Raw genomic sequence first — 22,379 nt, forward strand, 5'->3', positions numbered from 1 at the left:
ATATATCACCAGAAGGAAAGTTGGAGTTAAAATACGGGAATGTATAAAACAGTGAAACTTGTGGTGGACAATGTCCATGATTAAGTGTACAAATATTAGAAATTTCTCTCATGAATTAAAACGTATGTATGACACTATAACTAGAAGTTAATAATAGAGGGGTATATAGGGGAAAAAATACACCTATTGCAAACTACATACTACAGTAAATAGTATTTTAATATTATTCATCAACAGTAACAAATGTACTACACCAATACTATGCGTCAATAATGGAGGGGGGTGGTTAGGGGTATGGGAGGATTTGAGTTTTCTTGTTTTACTTTTATTTCTTTTCTGGAGTAATGAAAATGTTCTAAAAATTGGAAAAAAAATTGATTGTGGTGATGAATGCACAAGTATATAATGGTACCATGAACAGCTGATTGTACACTCTGGATGACTGCATGGTATGTGAACAATCTCAATAAAATTGAATTAAAAAAAAAAAAAAGTAGTGCCACTTACTGAAATAGGAAAGAGTTGAGGGACAAATAGGTTGTGTTGAGAAATCAAGATTTGTTTTAATATGTAAGTTTGAGATGCTTATTAAAAATTAACATGGGAGCACTCAAGTATGCCATTAAATTCTGGTGCTCAGATAGGCAGGATAGATATACAAATTAGGAAGATATGAGACTATCCTAAATGCCCTAATCCTGGGCATTTTTTTCTATGGATAAAGCAGAGCTAAAGGACAGCCCAGACCTGAAGTCAAGCTGAGAAGGACAAAACAGCAAGTATTTAGAGGAAGTTGTCAGTAAGGTATATGAAAACCAGAAGTATGGCTTCATAGAAGTGAAGAAAATAAAAGTATTTCTTAATCAAGGAGCTAGACAACTATTGAATGCTGCAGAAAGCTTAGTAAGATGAAGACAAAAAAGTGACCACTGCATTAGAAATATGGAAAGCATTGGAGAGTTAGACAAATGCCATTTTAGTAGAAATGTAATACCCCCCCCCCACACACACACACAAAGAAATCCACATCCTAATCCCAGAATCTGTCAAAAACCTGTTAACTTATATGGCAAAAGGGACTTTGAAGATGTGACTAACTTAGGGGTCTTCAGAGAGAGGGAGGTGGGCCCAATGTAATCACAAAGGTCCTTATAAGTGAAAGAGGAAGGCAGAAGTCTGTAAGAGATTTGAGGCGGCTAGACTGCTGACGTTGAAGATAGGAGTCATGAGCCAAGGAGTGCTGGACACTAGAAGCTGGAAAACAGATTCTCCCCTACAGCCTCCAGTACTTAAACTAAGTTTGTGTTAATCTGTTACCATAGCAATAGGAAACCAATACTCAAAGTATACCAAAGAGTGGTTGTTCCCACATCCAGCCCGGTGGCCGGTGTATATGTTAGGCTATAAACAGAAAACTGTTCAACAAGGTTACCCTTAAGAACTGAACTAGTAAAATACATAAAAATATGCTCTACATTATTAAAACAAAAGTAACCAACAACCAAAAGCAACTCCATTCATCTAGCAAAAGCTGAAACCTTAAACTCAACTGGGTAACAGTATCTAAATAGTTGCTAAAGCCTAAGAACTTGAAAGTTTATCCAACACTGTCCAGATCTAACCAAAATGAACATTCAAGTCATCCCAGAAGCATAATGCATGGAGTAACAGCTCTTCATGATCTGAAGAACTTTACAGTTCAACTTCCAAACAACTCTTACAGATTCGAGGCCACATGTGACCCAGTGCTGGCACAGCATGTTTATACAAGGTCTCCAGACTTTAAGAAATCAAAGTTGAAGAAAATCCCTTGGTTGTAGTTTCATAAATACCATACATTATGATTCCAATCTGGTGCATAGAAATCTCAACTTTATTTATGGTAAGTCAGACTCTGATTAGAAATATGCTACAAAGCAGAGGACCAGACATGTAGCAAGTAGACACAAAAGTACAACACCCTATGAGACCCCATGTGCTCCCCCTATGACGTACCTACCTCTCTTGGCCCTGTCTAAGGGCTGTAGTTTACAGTGCTTTCTTCTGATAACCACAAAAATCCTCAAATCTAACCTCAGTCTTTGGTCCTGATTTTTTTTCCTAAGGAAAATTATCAGGAGTCATTCACAAGATGAGTAAGGAGAGAAAAATAAAATTGGCAGATATATTAATTTGTCTGAAGTATTTATAAATTATGAGTAATAACCCCTATTATAAAAAATGAATTACAAGTATAGAGTTGACCCAATTTATTAAATGGTTAGCAAAAAAGATTTCTGAATGCTACCTCAACTTAAATGATGAAGAAAAAAATATGAATACTTAAGACAATGCAGGTCTACATTTATCCCATTTTTATAAAAACATTATTTTCTGTATAAAGACCAAGAACAGAGTGCATTAATGTGCACTCAATTTGATATAGTTATAATACAGAAAAAACTTTCTGGCTACTTCCATTCATAAAATTCAAATTATCAATTTTTCACAAGAAACAAAACATCGTCTTGTTTTAGAGACATTTTATTTAGATAACTAAAAACAATGAGATGTTCAGAAGCAGTATACAATGAAAGAGAAATCAAACCAGTTACTTTATCACGTATTCCCTCTTCTTTACAACTAAAGCAAAAAAGGCTTTCTCCTTTAAGGGAAATGTGAGAAAAATAGGCCATTACATATTTTTTTCTCCATAATAACATAAACAGCTACAAGAAATCTAATTGTAATAAGAGAAATTGAATGTTGGCTTACACATATGCATTCAAAAAGACAGTAAGCTGGTCATTACTACAAGCGAATTACTCCATCTGCCTTCTTCTGATACTCAAAAGTTTTCACTTACAGGTAACACCAAGTTAGTTAGTTCCAACACTGGAGCTAATTCATATTCCCATTATTTACTGCCTATGTTTGCCTTATGCAAAGAGTAACTCTCTGAAAGGCTGATGCTCTTCTCTGCTTGCTTGTTTTAGTCCGTAAGTTTATACTATCTGTGGCATATGTCTGATTCAGGCCTTAACTTCAGGAGTTGAACTATAGATGGAATCTGAATTCTCCGAAGCAATTTCTTCTGCAATTAAAGGACAGAAAATCACATTAGTTAACTTATTAAAGGAAAGAAACAAATCTATATTCATGTGTCATAAAGGAATAAGTTTTCTAAAGCATGCTATGGTGGGGGCAGAAAGAGAGCCAAATGCACATGCCATTAATAGCAATGGATAACTTGGTCAATGAAGAAAGAGTCATGTATTTTTACCTATTAGACTTTTATACCATAACTATAAACCTCTTAAGATCCCCTCTTTTCCTTAAATCATGTACATTCTGGGCTAAATTTTCAATGACTCCTGCTAGCCAATAAAACTGAATTAAAGTCATATGTCCCTGAAATATCTGGCCCCCTCCTATAATTTGTCTAACTTAAGACAAAATTAAATGATCAGGGCATTACAATTTTTAATTCTAGATTTGGAAAAGAGCACGTGGTATGCAGTAAGTACTTAATAAAGTATTAAAATATTCATAGTGATTCAAATCCTAAATATTAAGTTTTCATGAGATGATTAACAATAAAAAAATTTAAGGAAAGCTCAAATTAGATTGATTATAAATCCCCTCCCGAGCTTCTCCCAAAATCAGGCCCAGTTTCTCATGCCAGAAATCTGGAATTTTCTTTATTATACCCACTCTGCAATCTAATAAAATTACCAAGCCCTATCAATTTTACTGCTTAAATATCTCAACTCCATCCTTTCTCTACTCTCACCCCCATTCTTAGTCAAAATCATATGATCTAGCCCACTAACTGGTCCACGTTCACTTTTGTCCCACTACAATTCTTTTTTCAAACTACAGCCAAGTCAATCTTTTAAACTCAAATCTAAATTAATATTCCTTTGCTTAATATTCAAAGCTTTTCACTGTTCTTAGTATAAAGCTCTGCAGTCCTAAAACAATTTATAGGGCCCTGAATGATCTAGCTTCTTCAGCCTCATCTTGCCCTTGCCCTATAACTGAGTATAATGAAGTAATTCTAGTTCCATATAAGCTATGCTCCCTCTTGCTTCTGAGACTTTGTTAATAGGGCGTTTTCTTTTTTTCCCTACTGTGATGATTTGCATGTATTAGTCCCCCAAAATGCCATTTTCTTTGATGTTATCTTGTGCGGGCAGATGTATCAGTGTAGATTAGATTGTAATTCTTTAAGTGTTTCCATGGAGATGCGCCCCAACCAACTATGGGTGATGACTCTGACTGGATAATTTCCATCGAGGTGTTACCCCACCCATTCAGGGTGGGTCTAAATTAAATCACTGGAGCCATATAAATGAGCTGACAAACAAAAAGAACTCAGTGCAGCTGAGAGTGACATTTTGAAGAGGAGCTACAGCCAAAAGGGACACTTTGAAGAACGCACTGGAACTGAGAGAGGAGCTTCAGCTTACAGAGACATTTTGGAGACAGCCTTTGAAAGCAGGCTTTTGCTCCAGAGAAGCTAAGAGAGGAAAACGCCACAAAAGCAACTAAAAGTGATATTTTTGAGGAGCTGAAGCCTAGAGAGGAACATCCTGGGAGAAAGCCATTTTGAAACCAGAACTTGGAGCAGACGCCAGCCACGTGCATTCCCATATAACAAAGGTTTTCCGGACGCCATTGGCCATCATCCAGTGAAGGTACCCGACTGTTGATGTGTTATCTTGGAAACTTTATGGCCTTAAGACTGTAACTGTGTAACCAAATAAACCCCCTTTTATAAAAGCCAATCCATTTCTGGTGTTTTGCATTCCGGCAGCATTAGCAAACCAGAACACCTGCCGTGCTCTCTTCAGTCCTGTCTTACTAACACCCACCTCGTAATTTCACTTAACTCACTGCTGCTCATCCTCTGGGTCTCAGTTTAAGTGCCATTTCCCCAGGAAGCCTGCCCGACCCCTGATTTCCCAGAAGACAGCTCCTAACAATTATAATAATTTGTTTTGTTTATTTGTTTTAGTATCTGCCTTCTCAGTTAGACTCTAAGTTCTATAAGGAAAGTGACACATCAGTCTTGTCCATGCTATATCCTCAGTTCCTTCTGTGCAGTAGGATATTTAAATATTTGTTTTATAAATGTTGAATAAAAACAGCCTAAACTTTCATTATTTAAATGTGTTCATATTTAATATATTTCTTTTGGCAGTAACACTTCTAGTCAATCTTAAATCCCCAAACTCTTTAAAAGTCAATTCACTAATATTCTACCTAGCTCTTCTTCTGTTGTCTCTGGAAAACTGATCTTCGGCTTTGCCAGTTCACCACTATCTTCTTCTATGAAAAGAAAATCAATAATGATTATGTAAATTATAGTATTACAAATAATTTCTAATATTTAATAAGCAGAGACTCTTCCAAGTCATAAGCTAAAAAGCATAATAGGAATAACTCCTTTTTAACAATTGTGATTCTGAAATACTATGTCTTTCTTAATTTTTAATTAACAGATAAATATTTATTATATATAAATTATTATATAATTTCTAAATTATTTTTAGGTCCATACTACAACTACACTGGGATCAGTATTTAGGTACTTTTAATTAAAAACATGTCTTCCTTAATGGTAAGGACCAGTGAGCAATATTATTCAGAGATTAGGTACATTTACTTGACTAGTATTTATAAATTCTTTATGTTGCCCTCCAGCAAATTTTGAATTAGATCCATTCCATTCACCAAATGAGCCAGTGTAAAAATTTAGGAAGAGATTGTACGACAAACAAATATAAATAAACAAAAGAAAACAGTGGTCAATTCATAATCATGAGCTTTTCTTTGCTTAAACCCTACTATATAATTAAAATCTACAGAAGAGAGAAACACTGAAAGAATTAATGACCAAAGAATGACACAAATCATGTGGCTCAATTTGATAAATTTGAATGAAAATTCTTACCAGGAAGCACACATTTCCAAAGGCCGTATGTTTTTCCTACCACAGTTTGCCACAATCTCAATGTTCCATCTTCAGAACCACTGGCATAGAGTTCTCCATCAGGACTAAATCGCACACAGTGAATAGGGCCAAAGTGTCCTTTGTAGGATTCTGAAAAAGGAGGGGGAGGGCTATCAGATAATGTAATACTTAACTATTAGATTAAGTATTAATACACTAAAGAAAATACTTTCCACATTATTGAGTAGATGCAAAATTCAGACGAGTAAAAATTAAGAAGTATACTTTATTAAAAAGAAAGTAATTCCCATCAAAAAGTGGTATATCATGTCTACCATTTCTCTGGTAAGATCCCCTTTCTAACTGTAACATAGACTATGGTTTCAGGTTGTCTCTCTAAAAAAGAAAATGAGGCTTCACTTCCCATTAAGGATGGGGGAGGACTAAACCAAGGCTCCCTAAATTCTACAGAAAGCAGATCTAAAATCCTACCACTTCTAATCCAGATTTTCATATCCTAAACTCTGCCTATTTAGCAGTGAATCCACTTTTATGATTACTGAGAGCCACCAGATGGAGCTCTTTCACACTCTGCCTTTTAATTTCCTACAAGACTAGTTAGGTCCACTAGTGATACTGCTACTCAGAATGTCAAGATCTAGGATCAACACTGAGGTTAAACATTTCCACCTATGAAATACAGTGAGAAAATGTGCCAGCTAGTAGTATTGTTCTAAGTCATACTGTAATTTATGAACCTTTGTCATTTACTTTCTAATCCCTTATCTCCTTACTAGTTTTCAAAGCTCTTGGCTCAAGGACCTCCGTGCACCTTTTCCCCACAACTCTGTCCAACAAGAGAATGGAAGTTATCAAGAGAGTCGAAAGTACATGTGGTTTTGGAATGAGAATAGATGGGTTCAAAGTCCAGTATACACTAGCTGTGACCACAGGTAAATAATTCAGTTCTCCCATATTCAAAGAAAATAAAACATAAGACCAAAACATTCTAAAATTCTGAAAACTGGTATTAAGTAAAAATGATGAGAAAGAAACTTCTTATTCAAAGGTCACATATTCAAGTCATAAAGTAAACCATAAGCAATTAAAACAGATTCTACAAGTCCATTTACCAAGGTTCCACTTAGGCAAACCAAATCCATCAATTTTCCCCAAGAAACAAAGCATAAAGTTGTCTTCTGTTCTTTGTGTATAATTCTAACAAGGATAGTTTTCAGGGTGGTAAAACAAGACAGCTAGACGCAGACAAAAACAGTAACAAGAAATGGCAGCTTATTAGGCAAGAAAATTATGAACACCGAATACATTGGTTCAAAAGCAAAACTATTTGAGAAGGCATCCTGAGAGCCACGTATCACTACATGAAACACCTAGTTCAGATAACTGTGAATTTAGGATGTGCATTAACTTCAGATTAATCCTACATGCCTTACTCTTTCTCTTTAGAAGGACTGTTATCATGAAAATGGAAGCAAAAAAACTCCAAAAAAAAATAAAAAATAAAGAAACAAAAAAGCAAGCCCTGCCCCCCTCCCCTTCAGATTCCTGAACATATCCCTGTAATATGCTACTGGTGGTTTCTGTTCCCACATTATGCTCGTCAAAGCCTTGGATTTTACAAAGCTGGCCAAAAGGAAGGGGAGCGACAGGGAGATGGGTCTACAAGCCTATACCAAACTTCAGAATGACAATTCTTCTTGCAGATGCTTAATAAATGGGAATCTGATGTAAGATTGAACCCTGTACACCAACCCTCAAAAAAAAAGGCCTGATAATTTGTGGCACTATAGTATAAAACCTCAGCCTAACAATGAACTTAAGTTAAAAACATAAAGGTAAAACTGAGTCTAGCATATTTGTTATAGTTCTACAGAAATTTCTATCCAAAATAGATATAAATCTTTTACTTCTTCACTTGGAACCAGCAAGCTTTAGTTAGTCAAAAAATTTGCTCTCAGCATGTTATATACATACATAAGGCATTAATTACTGAAACCTAACATTTGATAACAGTAACTACATCATATTAAGGGAAAGAAGAAGAACTCACCTAATTCTTCTCCATTGTTATAATCATACTTATAAAGTTTAAAATCTTCACCACCTGCAACAAGAAATTCTTTCTCAGGATGAAGAGATGCAGAATTAATAGTTGCAGGAGCTTCAAAGGATTTAATTGGCTCCAAACTGGAAAAAAAAATAATATTTGTACATTTTGAATATTGTAAGGAACAATTAAATATTCATTTAGCCAAATTAAAAGAATGTAAAAACGTTTAAAAATATTAGCAAAGAAGTTCTATGCCCAATGGAGTTCATCCCAGGAATACAAGGACAGTTTGAGTCAGATGTTTACATTTTTTGCAGGAGATACTACCTAGAAATGAGTGCTAACTAATTAAAACAGCATGGCTAATATACTGGAATTCTTGCTTTTAAAATAACTTCTTTCTGTACTGTTTGATTTTTCTACAACAAGCATACATTATCTTTGTAAGTAGAAAAAGTTTTTACAATGGGAAATTAATTACTTTAATGTAAAGCATTATTTGTGGGTTGTCTCAATTGCTGAGGGTTTATAAACTTCTGCAACAGGATAAAACTTTGATGCCATAAAACTGCTCAAATTTTACTTATCAGGCAGTAAACAAAATAAAATTGAGAATATAGCCATATAATAAAAATCAATGCATAACAATAGTTTCAACTGGAATATCAATGACAGTAGCTTGGACACTGGATCTTTTACAATCCAATCCTAAATATCCTGAAAGGCCTCAAATACAGAACATTTTATAACATTCTAGCTCCAAAATGCCACACTCATCACACACACATGAAGATGGAAGTTACTTATGACTTATGCAGGATAACTGAAGAGCAACTTGCCAGCTTAAATGTTAAAATACTTAATAGGTGAGCAAACCTTGGCCACTTAAATGGCACCTGAGGCAACTGTGTACAGCAGGGCTGCATGTTGCCCAACCCCAGGAGTGACCATTAAGAAAGATGGGAAATTTGGTGGCTCTAGGCAATAATATTCTAGTAGTATCAATTCAATGTGTGCATATGAACTTAAATTTTTCATCGCTCTCTGCCATTTTTACTGCCTTCTCTTTCCTTCTGCCATTTATAAGCCTAACAATTCTAGAGACTTTTGAAAAGTGAAGCTTAGTTCTGCTAGGGGCCCTCTCTGACTTAAAAGATTAAGACTGCTAGTGGGAGAGTACAGTGGTATAATTTTTATGGAAATAAGTTAGGTGCCATGTATACTAAAGGAACCTTAAACACATTCCTACCCTTTGAACTGATAATTCTACATATAGAATTTGACATAGTACAACGCACTAGGCAGTGCAAAAACAGGGAAATTGATATATAACTTAGTAAAATCTGTAATGCAACATAATACACACAGTAAAAATGTTTTCAGATAATTTTTAATGACATGAGAGAAAATACTGAGAATATTCTAAAATAAAAAGCCAAACAGGTTCATTAGAATCAGAGTAATTAAAGAAACAACATCTAAATATACACATGTATAAAACACAGAACAAATATAACAGAAAATACAGCTACCATTAACTTTTGGCAGCTATGGCTATAGAACTGCTGTGGACAAATATTTTTTAAATTATTTTATGTTTTCCAAATTTTCTATAAGAGCATTTACTACATAATCACAAATATTAAGTCTGTTTTTAAAAATCACTAGGTTTGCATATACTTAGTAATCGAAAAAACTCACTATTTCTCTAAAGTTTCAGAGTGAAAATTAACAGGAGAATCATGATCACAGTGATTTTTATATAGTAACAAAAGATATACAATCAAGTCCAGTGAGTTTTCTTGTTTCAGAAAGATATAATTTAAAAGTTGTTGAATTTTCCCAATAACGGTCCTAAATACCTCGAAATTAATTTGATTAATTCTTCTGATTAAAGTATACCAAAGTCATAAAACATGTAATGGGTATGAAAACATTTTCCCCAAAATAATACAGTATAGGACAGGATTTGCCTTTAACAGAAGTAAATACCTTTCACTTAGATCTTCTATTTTTAAGAACCTTAATTGTTTTTCATTACTTAAAAAGAGAATGAAGGTTATTTCTTGGCCATACCTTACTGCACTATGAAAAGCAATAGATCGTCCATAAGTTATAACCAAAATCTCTCCCTCAGGAATATATTCCATACTACTAACAGACATATTAAAATTTAGAGATTTCACTTCTGTCATAGTAGCCTGATCCCAAAGGCTGCAAAGAAAACAAAAGATAAAAAGTTAAAGTTTACTCATTCAAGAAAAAAACTTAAATCCTAGAGCAGATAATGTAAGAAATAATCAAAATTGTAGTAGAGCAGCATGCTTGCCAAGTCATAAACTACAGATGATATAAAGAGAAGTTCTGGGTTCGTATACAATGCCAAATTATTTGATAGCTTGTTGGTAAAAACCTTAATAGAAAAATATATGCCCCAAACAATTTAGCAAACCTACATTAAGATGATGAAATACTAACCTAATCAACTTGCAACACTGTTCTAAACACTGGTTCTTACACATCTTTCCACAAAATAATACATTAGGCATTAGGTGTTAGCATACAAAATTTTGTAAGAATTTCAAGGGTCATCCCCTATTGCTGGTATGTATGTAGACAAAGGTTAAGAACACTTGTTTATAAGGCATCTGTAGTTTTAAAGTTTCTTCTGAATTCCGTTCTATGGCTATAATAGTAAATGGATAGCTCAAGATAAATTTGACTTACGTACAATTTAAGTTTTAACATTCAAAGAAACAGTTCCTACATATTCTAGTTATTATAAAAGTATTTAAAATATAAACTCTACAGGCAAATATCTTTTTAATTATTTATGTAAAATTACTTTCTAAATAGATTCTATTTATTATAGAAAGTATTTAAAATATAAACTCTACAGGCAAATATCTCTGTAATTATTTATTTAAAATTACTTTCTAAATAAATTACTGAAGACTAATATTACTTACCGGACAGTTTTATCATCAGCTGATAGAATCTGTTTATCATCACTACACCACAGAGCCTTTTTAATACCAGAGGTGTGACCACTGATTTCCTTGGGTTCTTGGGATTAAATAGTTTCAAATATATTCAATATTTGATTTTTAAAACGCAGCAATATTGAAACAATGAAATATGTAAAAAGAAGAAGATATATTTCAAGTTAGACTGCAAATTTTCAAAGACCAGCACAATTCAAACTTATGTTTACATAGAATAAATTTAGTTTTCCTGTAGTCAAAGAAAAATTTATTTGCATGGCAAGGAACCCAAGAACTATGATGCTACAGTGAATGTATCACTCCCTCCAGGCTAATTTTCTACACAACTAATAATATTCAAAAGTCTAACTGCCACCCCAAAAAAACAAGACTAATGCGATAACAATAGTTACTATAATTCAGAATTCTATTTAAGGATCAAATGAGGATATACATTAAAATGCTTTACACAGAATCTGTCATACAATGTTTAGTTAATTGTTATTATTTCTACTGCTAATAAAGTGGAAGAGTGACTTTCAAAAAGCAGCTTTGATTCAATGGCTAAGAAATTTCAAATACAAGTCGCTAAGTCATTCCGGAGGTTACTCTTATGCAAGCTTCAGCCAGATAATGCAAATTGCCATGATATGCCAAGCCAACATTATTTCTGAAAACCCTAAAGAAAACCCAGGGCTCTAGCTAAGATTCAAAGTTTTACTTACTAAGTTTATTTTTCAGAAACTTAAAACCTCCAGATTGTCCTTATGCCAGATAAGCCCTGAAACTTAGAGGTACCATTCTCTCCCAGAACATCAAACAGTTACACTCCCCTACCCCATAATGCTGACACCCCTTAAACACAAAGAATTTAGAATGATCTTTGCCCAAATATCCCTGAAGATTGAGAGAATGATCAAATGAGAGGGAGGAGTTGTAGGATTCACAAATGATTATGACTACTGAATAATTATACAAATATTTCTTTTTAGTTTCTAGTGAATTAGAATAGTCAGAAGGAAATACCCGAAATTGTGGAACTGTAACCCATACTATACTTTGAAATTTGCTCTATAACTACTTGTCAAACTGTATTTTGAAATTTATCACTTTTCTGCATACATATTTCACAATAAATTGTTTTTATTTTTTTTTAAAAAAAGCAGTTCAGGAAAGATAAACAAGGATGAAAAGTGTAACCAAGCCCTGAACTACCCGGCTGTGTCTAACAGGTACACTGATTAAAGAAGGTCAGTTTTGGCATGAAGTTATCTGAAAGAATGGAGATTGAAAGTATGTGTTCAATGAGCATTATGTATACAACCTAGTGCCAAATATTCAGAAAACTGATGGACTGATAGACGAATAGATGACAGATCTATTAAATGTGGAAAAATGTTAAAACTGTTGAATCTGTATATCTAGGGGGCATATTGGAGTTCTCTCTTTGATTTTGTATTATTTTTTAAACTGTCCTATAAGTTTTCATTACTTCAAAATAAAAATTTTTAAAAGGCTGGCAATTAAAAAAAAAAAAAGAATGAAGAGAAAAATGCCAAGGTGCCAATATAGAACAAGAAATATATAAACGCATTTAATTTCCTCACTTTAAAAGTGCCTTTAGAAAGATGTAAGAAAATTATTACTCATATCATATATGAGAAAACCAGCAACTTGCCTAATTCACATATAGTCAATAGCAGCAGCAGAAATTAAAACAGAATCCTGTCTTACCTCTACCCCAGTAAATTTCAAAATATAACACACTATTATTCAATATATGGGTAATCTAATTTCCAATATACCTTCATTGACTCTCTTGCTCTTTTAAATTTTATTTATTTATGAATAAATAATAAATGCCCGTGATATAAAATTTAAGTTACCAAAGGATATTTGATAAATAAAACAAAATTCTGTTTATCATGTTTTAATAGCTTTTGAAATACAAGTACATATGTATAGCTAGTAAATCATTAAAATACTAGAAGACAATACAGGTGAAAAGGCTTCTCTAAAACTTCCATGCCATAACAGAATTCATAAAGGAAATGAGATTTCACTCCCCGAATTTACAAATTTTGTATACCAAAAAACCCTAATATTAAAAAGCAAATAACAAATCAGAATGTAATAAAGAACTTTTTTAAAACCACTAAGAAAAAGATGAACGTAATGACAAAGAAATGGGCAAAGGCAACGAATAGGCAATTAGTTCACAAAAGAGGAAATACGTTAAAATGGTATTCAGCAGCATTTTAATCTTATGAATAACTTTTTAAAGTTCACATTGATTAATACAACAGAATACCATTTTTCTTCTATTAAATTGGCAAAGACAGTTATCAATGTTAACTATAAAAGGTTTGCTATATATATATATTTTTGAACTCTGAAAGAGGGCACTTGGGTAATTATCTATCAGTGGCTTCCACGTGTACCTCCATTTGTCCCAACAATTCTACTTCTAAGGTAACAACTGTGGAAATATTTGGAACCATAAGGATGTTTAGCTTATGTAACATACTTATAATATTTAAAATTTGTAGACAGCCCAAATGGGCTATAATAGGAAGTTGGCTAATTCACTTTTGATACATCCATAGGATGGAGTATCATACAGTCATTAAAAACATTCTGTAGAATATTTAAAGACATGAAAAAACTTGTGATTTTAAAAATTCTTTTGACTAGTTAACATATTCACATGATTCCATTTTAATTTTCTTCTTTTTAACCATATTTGTTTCCCAAATTTTAGTACTGAATATTAACTCCTTTATCAGGGAAAATCACTAAAATTAAAAGAAAATAAACCCAGAAACTGACATATAAATTACTCTTACCTGCTTCAGGTTTGTTCAAGTCATATATGCGTAACAGTTTATCCTGTCCCCCAGTTAACAAATAATTACTATCCTGAAAATACAGACAAGTAAATTGTTAATAGATTGACCATTTTAATAAACACTTATCTTTGAAACTTCAACACCACTGTGTACAAATTAAGCTCACAGAGCTCAAAGAGATGCAATATTGTGGAGCCTTAGTCCTTTTCATAATTGCCAAAGCCCTTGAAAATATTCCCAACTCAAATATATTATGCCATCAATCACAAGAATTCTCTCATTCTGCCCTTACCCTCCCTCTTAAGTAGCACTTCTCTGATCATCTAAAATTTATCCTCTTCCTTCTGAAAGTAGTTGGGAAAGGTTACTTGGGCTTTTTAGATTTTTGTTGTTGGAGGAGAAGGATTAATACAAAAATTCCAGGATATCTCAAAGTCTTCAAAGATTAACCAAGGAAAAAAACAAATTTATATAGCTTAATATAACCAATCAAATATAAAACCATTATCATATCCTATAATAGCAACAATTTAACTCCCTAAAATGTATTCTATGTTCTGATACCTGAGTGAAATCCACAGATTTGACAATGTGTTTATGAGCCAGGGTCATCAATTCATCTCCTGAGACGGCATCCCACACTTTGCTGAAGTAAAAAATAAAATTAAAAAGATAAATATAATGGTAACTTTGATGACTGTCAAGTAAGTTAGATATTATAATTTTCACTGATAGCGAAAAAGATCTGAAGAATTTAACTAAATAAGATTCATGAACAAACCCTTACTATTCACTTTTATTTTAGCCTAGTCATAATATCCTTTTAGCAAGTATATAAAACATTGTAACAGATTTTTAGTTTTGCCTTTTCGACTTAATTTTCTGTCCTCATCCACATGCAAAACAAAAAAAGAAAAACAAGATATCCTTTAAAAATTTACAGAATGAAAGGCATTGATATAGGTTATGTAAAATTTTAAATCCAGATAGTGAAAAAAATATTCTCCCCATCTTTATTTCAAAATTGACTCTTTGCTTCTCAAATCCCAGGCCAGTTAACTTCACATCAAGTATAGGCCTTTGATTATATAGTGCTAACATTGAGAATTTTTCTCTCTCAACTGCATTTGTTTTCCCTGACCCACCCCAACCCAAAATAAATGTGTGTGTATATATATTTACATATGTATGCAAGCACATGTGTGTGTGTCTATCAAAGGCTGACTAGTACTTCGCAAAAGTACTCTAAGGGTTCCCCAAATAAAAAAGCTTACAGAAAAAGAAAAATGAATTCATTTTAGTTCAGAAGAGATTAGTGAAAAGAAACCAGAAAACTTTGCATACAGGGAAAAGAACTATGTTCTATTAACCTTTCCATTTTAAGTCATTTGACATTTATTTTTAGGAATAAAGTAGACAATAAAATGATTTTTTAAAAAAAGCACAGAAAAGCAAAGATTAACTTTTCTTTCATTTACTCAATAATCACACAAGGAATGTATCACTCTAGACTTGGTGCAGTGGCACAAAAGGGAGAAGAAATAATCCCAAAGATAGTTCCTGCCTTAGTAGAGCTTTAGCTGAGGAGAGAAACATGCAAACGAGTAACACATCTACAAAGTATAAATAAAAGACAAGCACATATGCCTATGGAAACAGAGAAAACACACCTCTAATTATGCTGGGAAAGTACAGAAAATCTAAGCAGCGGAGCGAGCTGTCTTAAAGAGCAAGTAGAAATTCACCAGGATAAAAAGAAGAGAATGACTATTATAGACAAGTATTAATAATACATACAATGGTAAAGAAACATAAAAGACTATACAGCAGAAATAAATCCTGATGTTACAGTATCAAACCTTGCATATTATATATTTGGGTTGGGAGTGGCTGAACAAATATGTTCTGAGAGAAATAAGGGCAACCGTGAGTGGCGCTGCTACTAAACACCCAAATGTTCATGTCTTCTTTGCACAAGATATCTGCTCTACTTGCTCTCATTTCCAATTCAGCTTTCTGGCCCCAATCTAGTTTCCCAACTTCAATTTTGTATTATTTCTCCAAATCCAGCCACACCAGATTATAAAATCAATCCCCAAACAAGCCAAGTATTTTCTTCCAGGATCCTATGTCCTTGTTTGTTTTATATTCTCAACTATCAAAATTCTACACATCCTCAGAGCTCATTTCAAATGCTAACTTTTCATCAAACTTCCCATCACTCCTCACCTCCAATAATTAACCAGTTCTTCCACAGACTTCAGCTTACACAGATTACTGTGTTTGCTTATTGTGTTTTGTATTTAATTCTGTTTGCCTAAGTTTATTCTTAATAACAGGATAATCAGTTACACGACTATGATAAAAGTCCACAGAGATTTGGATTCCAGACTCCTGGGAGAGCAGAAGGGATCGAAAGTGAAGAAAGAGTTAAATATACCAGAAATTAATATCCTCGTTATTCACATGATACTGAGTCTCAAGAGAGCTCTGGGTACTGTCCTTTGAAATGCTAATTTCAAGTATATTAATCATCTTCCAAAAGATCCTCAAAATCTTAAGATTCTGCCTAGACAGGTAAAAGAGGAAAGAATTGAAGTGACCAAGTAATGTCACTCAGAGAGCTAAATGTAGCTATAGTTTTTTTTTTTCTCCTAGTTAGAAACACTACTAAAATTGAGGCATGACACTCTCTGACAGAGCATGTACTAATCACTTGTACTTACGCTGGCACATTTCCATTATTCACAGTAAGAGTCCTAAAAATGGCTTAATCTGAACTAATTTAAATGTTTTCTAATGTATTATTCAATCTTCAGGCAAGAAACTGACATTAACTAGCTGAATGCAGAGCTCAAATCAAGACAGTAAATCATCATTAGCAATACGCTTTCATCAACTAATCCTGTAACTGATTTTCTGCACAACTCAGGAAGCATTTGTCATCTCCCCAAACTACTGATATAATAATATAATGTAATACTCAATACATAATACCCCATGCACATAATAATCAATACTGTCTACTTAGTACTCTTGTCATATCCTAAGAATGGACTTATAACAGTCTCAAAGGAGGAGCAGCTTAGTTTACTTTTTTAAAGCCTTAACATTTAAACTATTTTAGAAAAAAAAAAAAAATTGCCTAACCACCTTAACACATTTGCTTCTGTTATCAAGGAGGAGAAACCAGCTTTGATTTATTGAGAGCCTTACTTAGAGCAAAGTTAGATCTTTCTACTGGCTATTACATGAAAGAAAAAGTGATAACTAGAATACCTGTAGAAGAGCTCTACCCCAGACCTACTTACCCACTCTCTGGAGCAGAGAATAGGAATCTCTCTACTTTGGGCACACTCCCCTAAAGATTTTGATGAGATAAAAGTGAAGGTACAGAAAAGAGGATCATGTGAAATAATACTAACATTAGCTTTAAGAATTAAAAGATCTTAAGAGGATGGTGTTTCAGAGACAGTATACCATCACCAGACTCAACTGCCCAAATTACCTCAAGATAACATTCTAAACTGACCCACAGATTTGCTTTGCTGAGTATCTTTTCCCAACAAGAAACTGGAACAAAATTTAATTAGAAACACAAGAATGGAAAAGATTTTCCTGAAAATGATTTATACCAACTATGACTAAATCAGAAAAGTTGGGGAGCTTTTCTTTAGCTTGATCAAGATTCATAACAGCTGGCCCCACAGAAGTCATTAAAAGGGGAGAATATACACAAACACACACACACAACTCCATACCCCACAAACAGGCTCAGAAGAAATGTGGTGATTAGTCTCAGTTACCATATACTGAGCACCTCCTATGAGCCTAGACTCTAGGGACACTATACTAGACTCTAGGGATACAATGGAGAAAGATCTTTCTGATCCTCGCAATAACCCCGTTGGTCTTTCCATTTACAGATAAGAAAACTAAGGCTAAGAAACTTCCCATTATCAAATAGGAAATAAACAACATAACTAGGACATGAATCCAGACCAGCCTTATGCCAATGCTTACAAGTTTGCCAAATGCTCTGTAAGTGACCTAAGCAAAGATGACTTTGATAGCTATTTTCAAGACACTGTTAAGTATTTAAAGTGCCATATATTTCAACGCCTTTCCTTCTCTTCCTTTCAAAGTACTTATCACATGGACTTCTATCTTTTGCCCCTTATTTCTTTTCCTGTGGGTTTGTAATACAACTTAGTACAAATCAAGAGCCTTCCACGGATTTTACAATCAGACAGGTATCGTTCCTAACAAGCTTTTGCACAGGTATCTTAAAGATCAGAATAAGACCATCATGTGGGAGGTGACAAAGAATTATTCTTATGCAAATAGCATTGTTAGGGTCAGAAAGCAACATAATTGAGGTCAACAAAAATTTGTCTCTCATCAACTAAGGTCTTTTAATGCTAATGTCTGCAGTGTCTAAAATCTTGTTGTTAAATTTATTTCTTACATTTAACTCAAAATACCCACTTTATTAACTATTAACTTTTTATTACCATCAGAACAGAACCTAGCTACCATAATGAACCTTTTAAAATCCCCTTACCAAATACCAGAAATCTAGAGTTATGTACAATAACCCCAACTTCCCACCTTCATTCTGAAATAAATGACATCCATTCCCAGTAACTAAGTTCTTATAGATTGAGCGAAAAAGAAACTTTGGAGGAGGTCAAGGAAAAAAAGCTAAATGCACAACAATCACATACAATGTTCCCGAAACAAAACCTAGATCTGTAATTCATCTATCCTTTATCCTTTGACTTTAGACAATTTCCTCAAATTACTTATTCAACAAAAATTGTAAAACATGGCCCTCAACCTCAAGAAATAATGACATATAAATCAGTAAGTGCTATAAAAGTGCCAGCAATTTTCAGTGTATGGTATGAGCACAAAGGAGGGAATGGTCACCTTCACTCTAATCTACAAACACTCTGTGTCACTTTTACTTCCTACTTTCACCTCCCATGATTTATAATCAAAGAAATGCTTTGTTGAATTAAGTGTTAGAAATCAATGCTGATATCTAAAGCAACATTTGGCCTAAAAGGTGCTGATATTAAAGGCATTACATAAAACCAAGCAGTTCCTTACTTTATTATTATGAATAATCACAACTGGCAGAGCACAAAGCCTTACAATAGCTATGCATAATGACTTAACCAATTCTAAAGGCATGGAAAGAGTTCAGATTGACATTACAGATTTCCTTACTGATCTTTTCTTATGGATCACAATTTAATCCTCTACTACCTATACTTTCATTTTTTAAAAAATTATTTTTAATTTACATATAATAAAATTCATTCTGTGGTGTATCAGCCTGTAAGTTTAACAAAACAGTCTTGTATCCACCACCACAATCATTTGCCTTCATTGTTTTCACACTCAGATTGTTATTTTATATGTTATGTGCTTAAATTTGTGCTAAATTCTGTTTAAAAAAAGAGACCACTTTTTCTTGCCAAGCTCTAAGTCTAATGAAGTCTATGTGTATAAAACAGCTCTTGACAATGCCTTCATTAATTCAAACATTGAAGTGCCTACTGAGTTACAGAGACAATTACAAACTAGAGATAACCAAGATTATATAAGACATGATACAGGCCAGGAAAGGAAATGGGGTCAATCCAAGACCCCATATGTTTAATAATATACGCAAAAGACATATGCAAAAGACAAGTCAGAATAGGTATAAGTGTATTTGGCAACAAGTTTTGTATAGCTACACTGTAGGGTGTATGCTGTGCAGCACTAGAAGATGATGTTGAAGTCTTAAGCTGAAGCTAAATTTTAAAATGGCAGTGCTGGAATTTATCATTTAAGCCAAAAGTTCTACGGCTGCATGTCAGAATCACCGAGAAGAACCTTAGGGAAAAAAAAAAAATCCTGATTTGATGGCCCCACCCCCAAACCAATTAAATCCAAATTCCTGAGGACCCAGGCATGTGAGTATTTTAAAAGCTCTCAGGTTATTCTAATATACAGACAATATCATGAACAACCAAAACAGGCAAAGGGAAAACGGAAGAGATCATGAGGCAGAGATATGAAGTAATAAAATTTGTTTTTAGGAAGAGAACTGGCAACAGTATGGAAGATGAGCTAAAAGGGAAAGAGACTAGCTGCAGGGAGTTGAAAATGATAAAGGAGAATCAAGAATTATTTAAATTTCAAACTTTAAAAACTTAGAAAATAAAGAGAATTTCAATTTGGATCACATTAAGTGTTAAATATGTCTAAAGGCAGTTTAGAAAGACAGGCTGAGAATGAGATCAGGGCTAAAACTCTGGGGTCACCAATATGTAAAATTAATAAGCGTATATATCATCACTCAGGGCGCACTAGTAGAGAAAGTATTTCCAAACCAGGACCACCAACACCCATTATCTGGAGTACCTGTTAATAATACAGATTCCTGGGTCTCAATAAAGACATAAAGAGTAAGACAATTTAGAGAACCACTGAAGTCAAGACAGTAGTAGACAGGACCCAGGACAGAATCTTAGTGAGATCTAACGGTATGCATTCTAAACCTAAACATTGAGCAGAATTTGCTGAACAACTGAAGTTTAAGTTTCTGATTGTCAGAACACAGTCCAGAGAAAACTCCAAAGTTAGATATTTAGCTACACTTACGCTGTGAAATCTGCGGCTGCTGTAGCTGCTTTGGTGGCATCCTTATTCAGTGTTGCACCCCAAACAGCACCCTTATGACCCAAAAATGTTCCAATCCAGTCTCCTGTATCTCCCTGGCGTAGCATAGGTTTACCATCTAGAAAATATTTAAAAAGACGTGATTTAGAAGTTCAGATTACTTAAAATCTAAGTTTCAAAACAAAATAATTATGTTGAATATAGTGCTTGTTTCTCACAATAACGAAATGGGAAATTGTTTTTGTTGTTTATTTCCACTTACTGGGACCATTAAGGAATGCCTGGATATAAATTAAGAGTTGAGTCGGTCATTCTCTCTCATAAAGCATCTGGGATTCAGTGGCAAGAATAGTGATCAAATAAGCTAGACTTGGACCCTTTAGACAAACGTCTTAACCAAAATCTCAGTTTCCCATTTGAAAAATGGGGCTAAAATCACACAGGAATGTCCAGTGAGGTAACTGGCAAGAAAGCCTCTGTAAAATGCAAATATTTCTCGGCCTGGCCTAGTTTATCCTGACCCCAAATCCTGGAGAAAGAGTGTCAACTGGCGGAAGCGTCTAGGCAAGCGCACAGCCCAGCTTCTCAAGAAATAGCTATAAAAATAAATTATGAAGAGACCTTACTCGAGGAGGCAATACTTACCCTCATCAGAGGCTTAAGAAAGGCCTCTCGCAGCTTCAGTTACGGATTCCCTAACGCTACCCCTTTCTCCATCAGGCCAGGCTTTCTCTGAGGCTGAGGTCCCCGCGATCACTCCCATGGGGAGTAGAGACCCAACTTCCTTTCAGCCCAGTTCCGGCAGTTGGAGACACGGATAAGCGGCCCTGCTTACCTTTGCAAGCGCTGATTAAGAAATAGCCATAAGGCGTGATGCCACTGAAGGCCAAATCAACCACTGGTCTCGTGTGGCCGGAGCAGGTGAGCGGCGTCTGCCTCATTGCCATGGCGGCGGCGAACCAGCGGTCTGGCTGGTGAGTTGAGGGTCGTCGTCGTCCTTTCTCTCCTCAACTGCGGCGCCTCTGACTCCTTAAGGCCCCCCGCCCTGACACCGGGGCTGGATCGGGAAACAGGAAAAGGAGTACGATCCTGTGGCACCGAGGTCAGGAGGGGATTAGGGAAGGGTCAGGGAGTCCGCAACCGGCGAGCGACAGCCGCCGAGGGAGGGAAAGGGAGGGAAGAAGGAGAGTCGGGGAGGGGAGACAACTGGAGAAGCGGATCCGCCACGACCCACACAGTCCACACCATTACCCGCAGGAAGTGACGATAAATGACGCACAGCGTCCGTCGGAAGTGACGAAAAGGCGGGAAGGGGCGGGTTTACCCAGTGGAAGGGACCTAATGAGGAAGTAAGAAGGGCAGCAACGGGGAGTGGCGAGTTCAGCGCACGTTGAACACGTGACTCTAGCCCTCGGACATTACGCCGGCTGCTTGCTGCGCTTGGAAGTGCTGTAGACTGTGGGGCAGAGTCGCTCGTGCCAGACTCGGGTCGACTGACAGCTGCCTTGCTATTCCCAGGCAGAGATAGTGGGTTCTGGAAGTTGTTCTTGCTTTCCTGCGGATTAAGCGCCGATCCACCCAACTGGCTGGACTATCCTCGGCACCTGAACGTCCAGACAGAAACTGGAATTGTTCTTAGGGGCGGCTGAAACCAGCAAACATCGTCTAACAACTTTTTTTCAATATTTCTTAAAATTAAAACTCTATGGGAAGCTCCTCTTGGGTTATGTATAAGTAAGGCCCTTTAAAAAGGTAATTTCCCCGGCTACACTATTTTGCTATTGCAAAATAGCATAAAGAGATTGAAAAGGCAAGTCACAGAGCAGGAAAAGTATTTGCAACCGATGTAACCGACAATA

The 22,379-nt window shown here is 35.0% G+C and overlaps 1 protein-coding gene across 1 annotated transcript; it reads right to left on the bottom strand.

Moving 5' to 3' along the window:
• Positions 1 to 1,855: 1,855 nt before the first annotated feature.
• LOC119542406 (serine-threonine kinase receptor-associated protein) lies at positions 1,856 to 21,775 on the bottom strand. The gene is made up of 10 exons (XM_037847162.1): positions 21,356 to 21,775; positions 20,503 to 20,638; positions 14,407 to 14,488; positions 13,840 to 13,912; positions 10,979 to 11,075; positions 10,086 to 10,223; positions 8,010 to 8,146; positions 5,939 to 6,088; positions 5,248 to 5,313; positions 1,856 to 3,073 (listed from the first exon to the last, which is right to left on the bottom strand). Exons 1-10 carry the CDS (start codon positions 21,465 to 21,467, stop codon positions 3,012 to 3,014), a joined length of 1,053 nt encoding a protein of 350 aa, XP_037703090.1. The 5' UTR covers positions 21,468 to 21,775; the 3' UTR covers positions 1,856 to 3,011.
• Positions 21,776 to 22,379: the final 604 nt, after the last annotated feature.

The sequence above is a fragment of the Choloepus didactylus genome, chromosome 8 (genome assembly GCF_015220235.1).
Source record: "Choloepus didactylus isolate mChoDid1 chromosome 8, mChoDid1.pri, whole genome shotgun sequence".
NCBI lineage: Eukaryota > Metazoa > Chordata > Mammalia > Pilosa > Megalonychidae > Choloepus > Choloepus didactylus.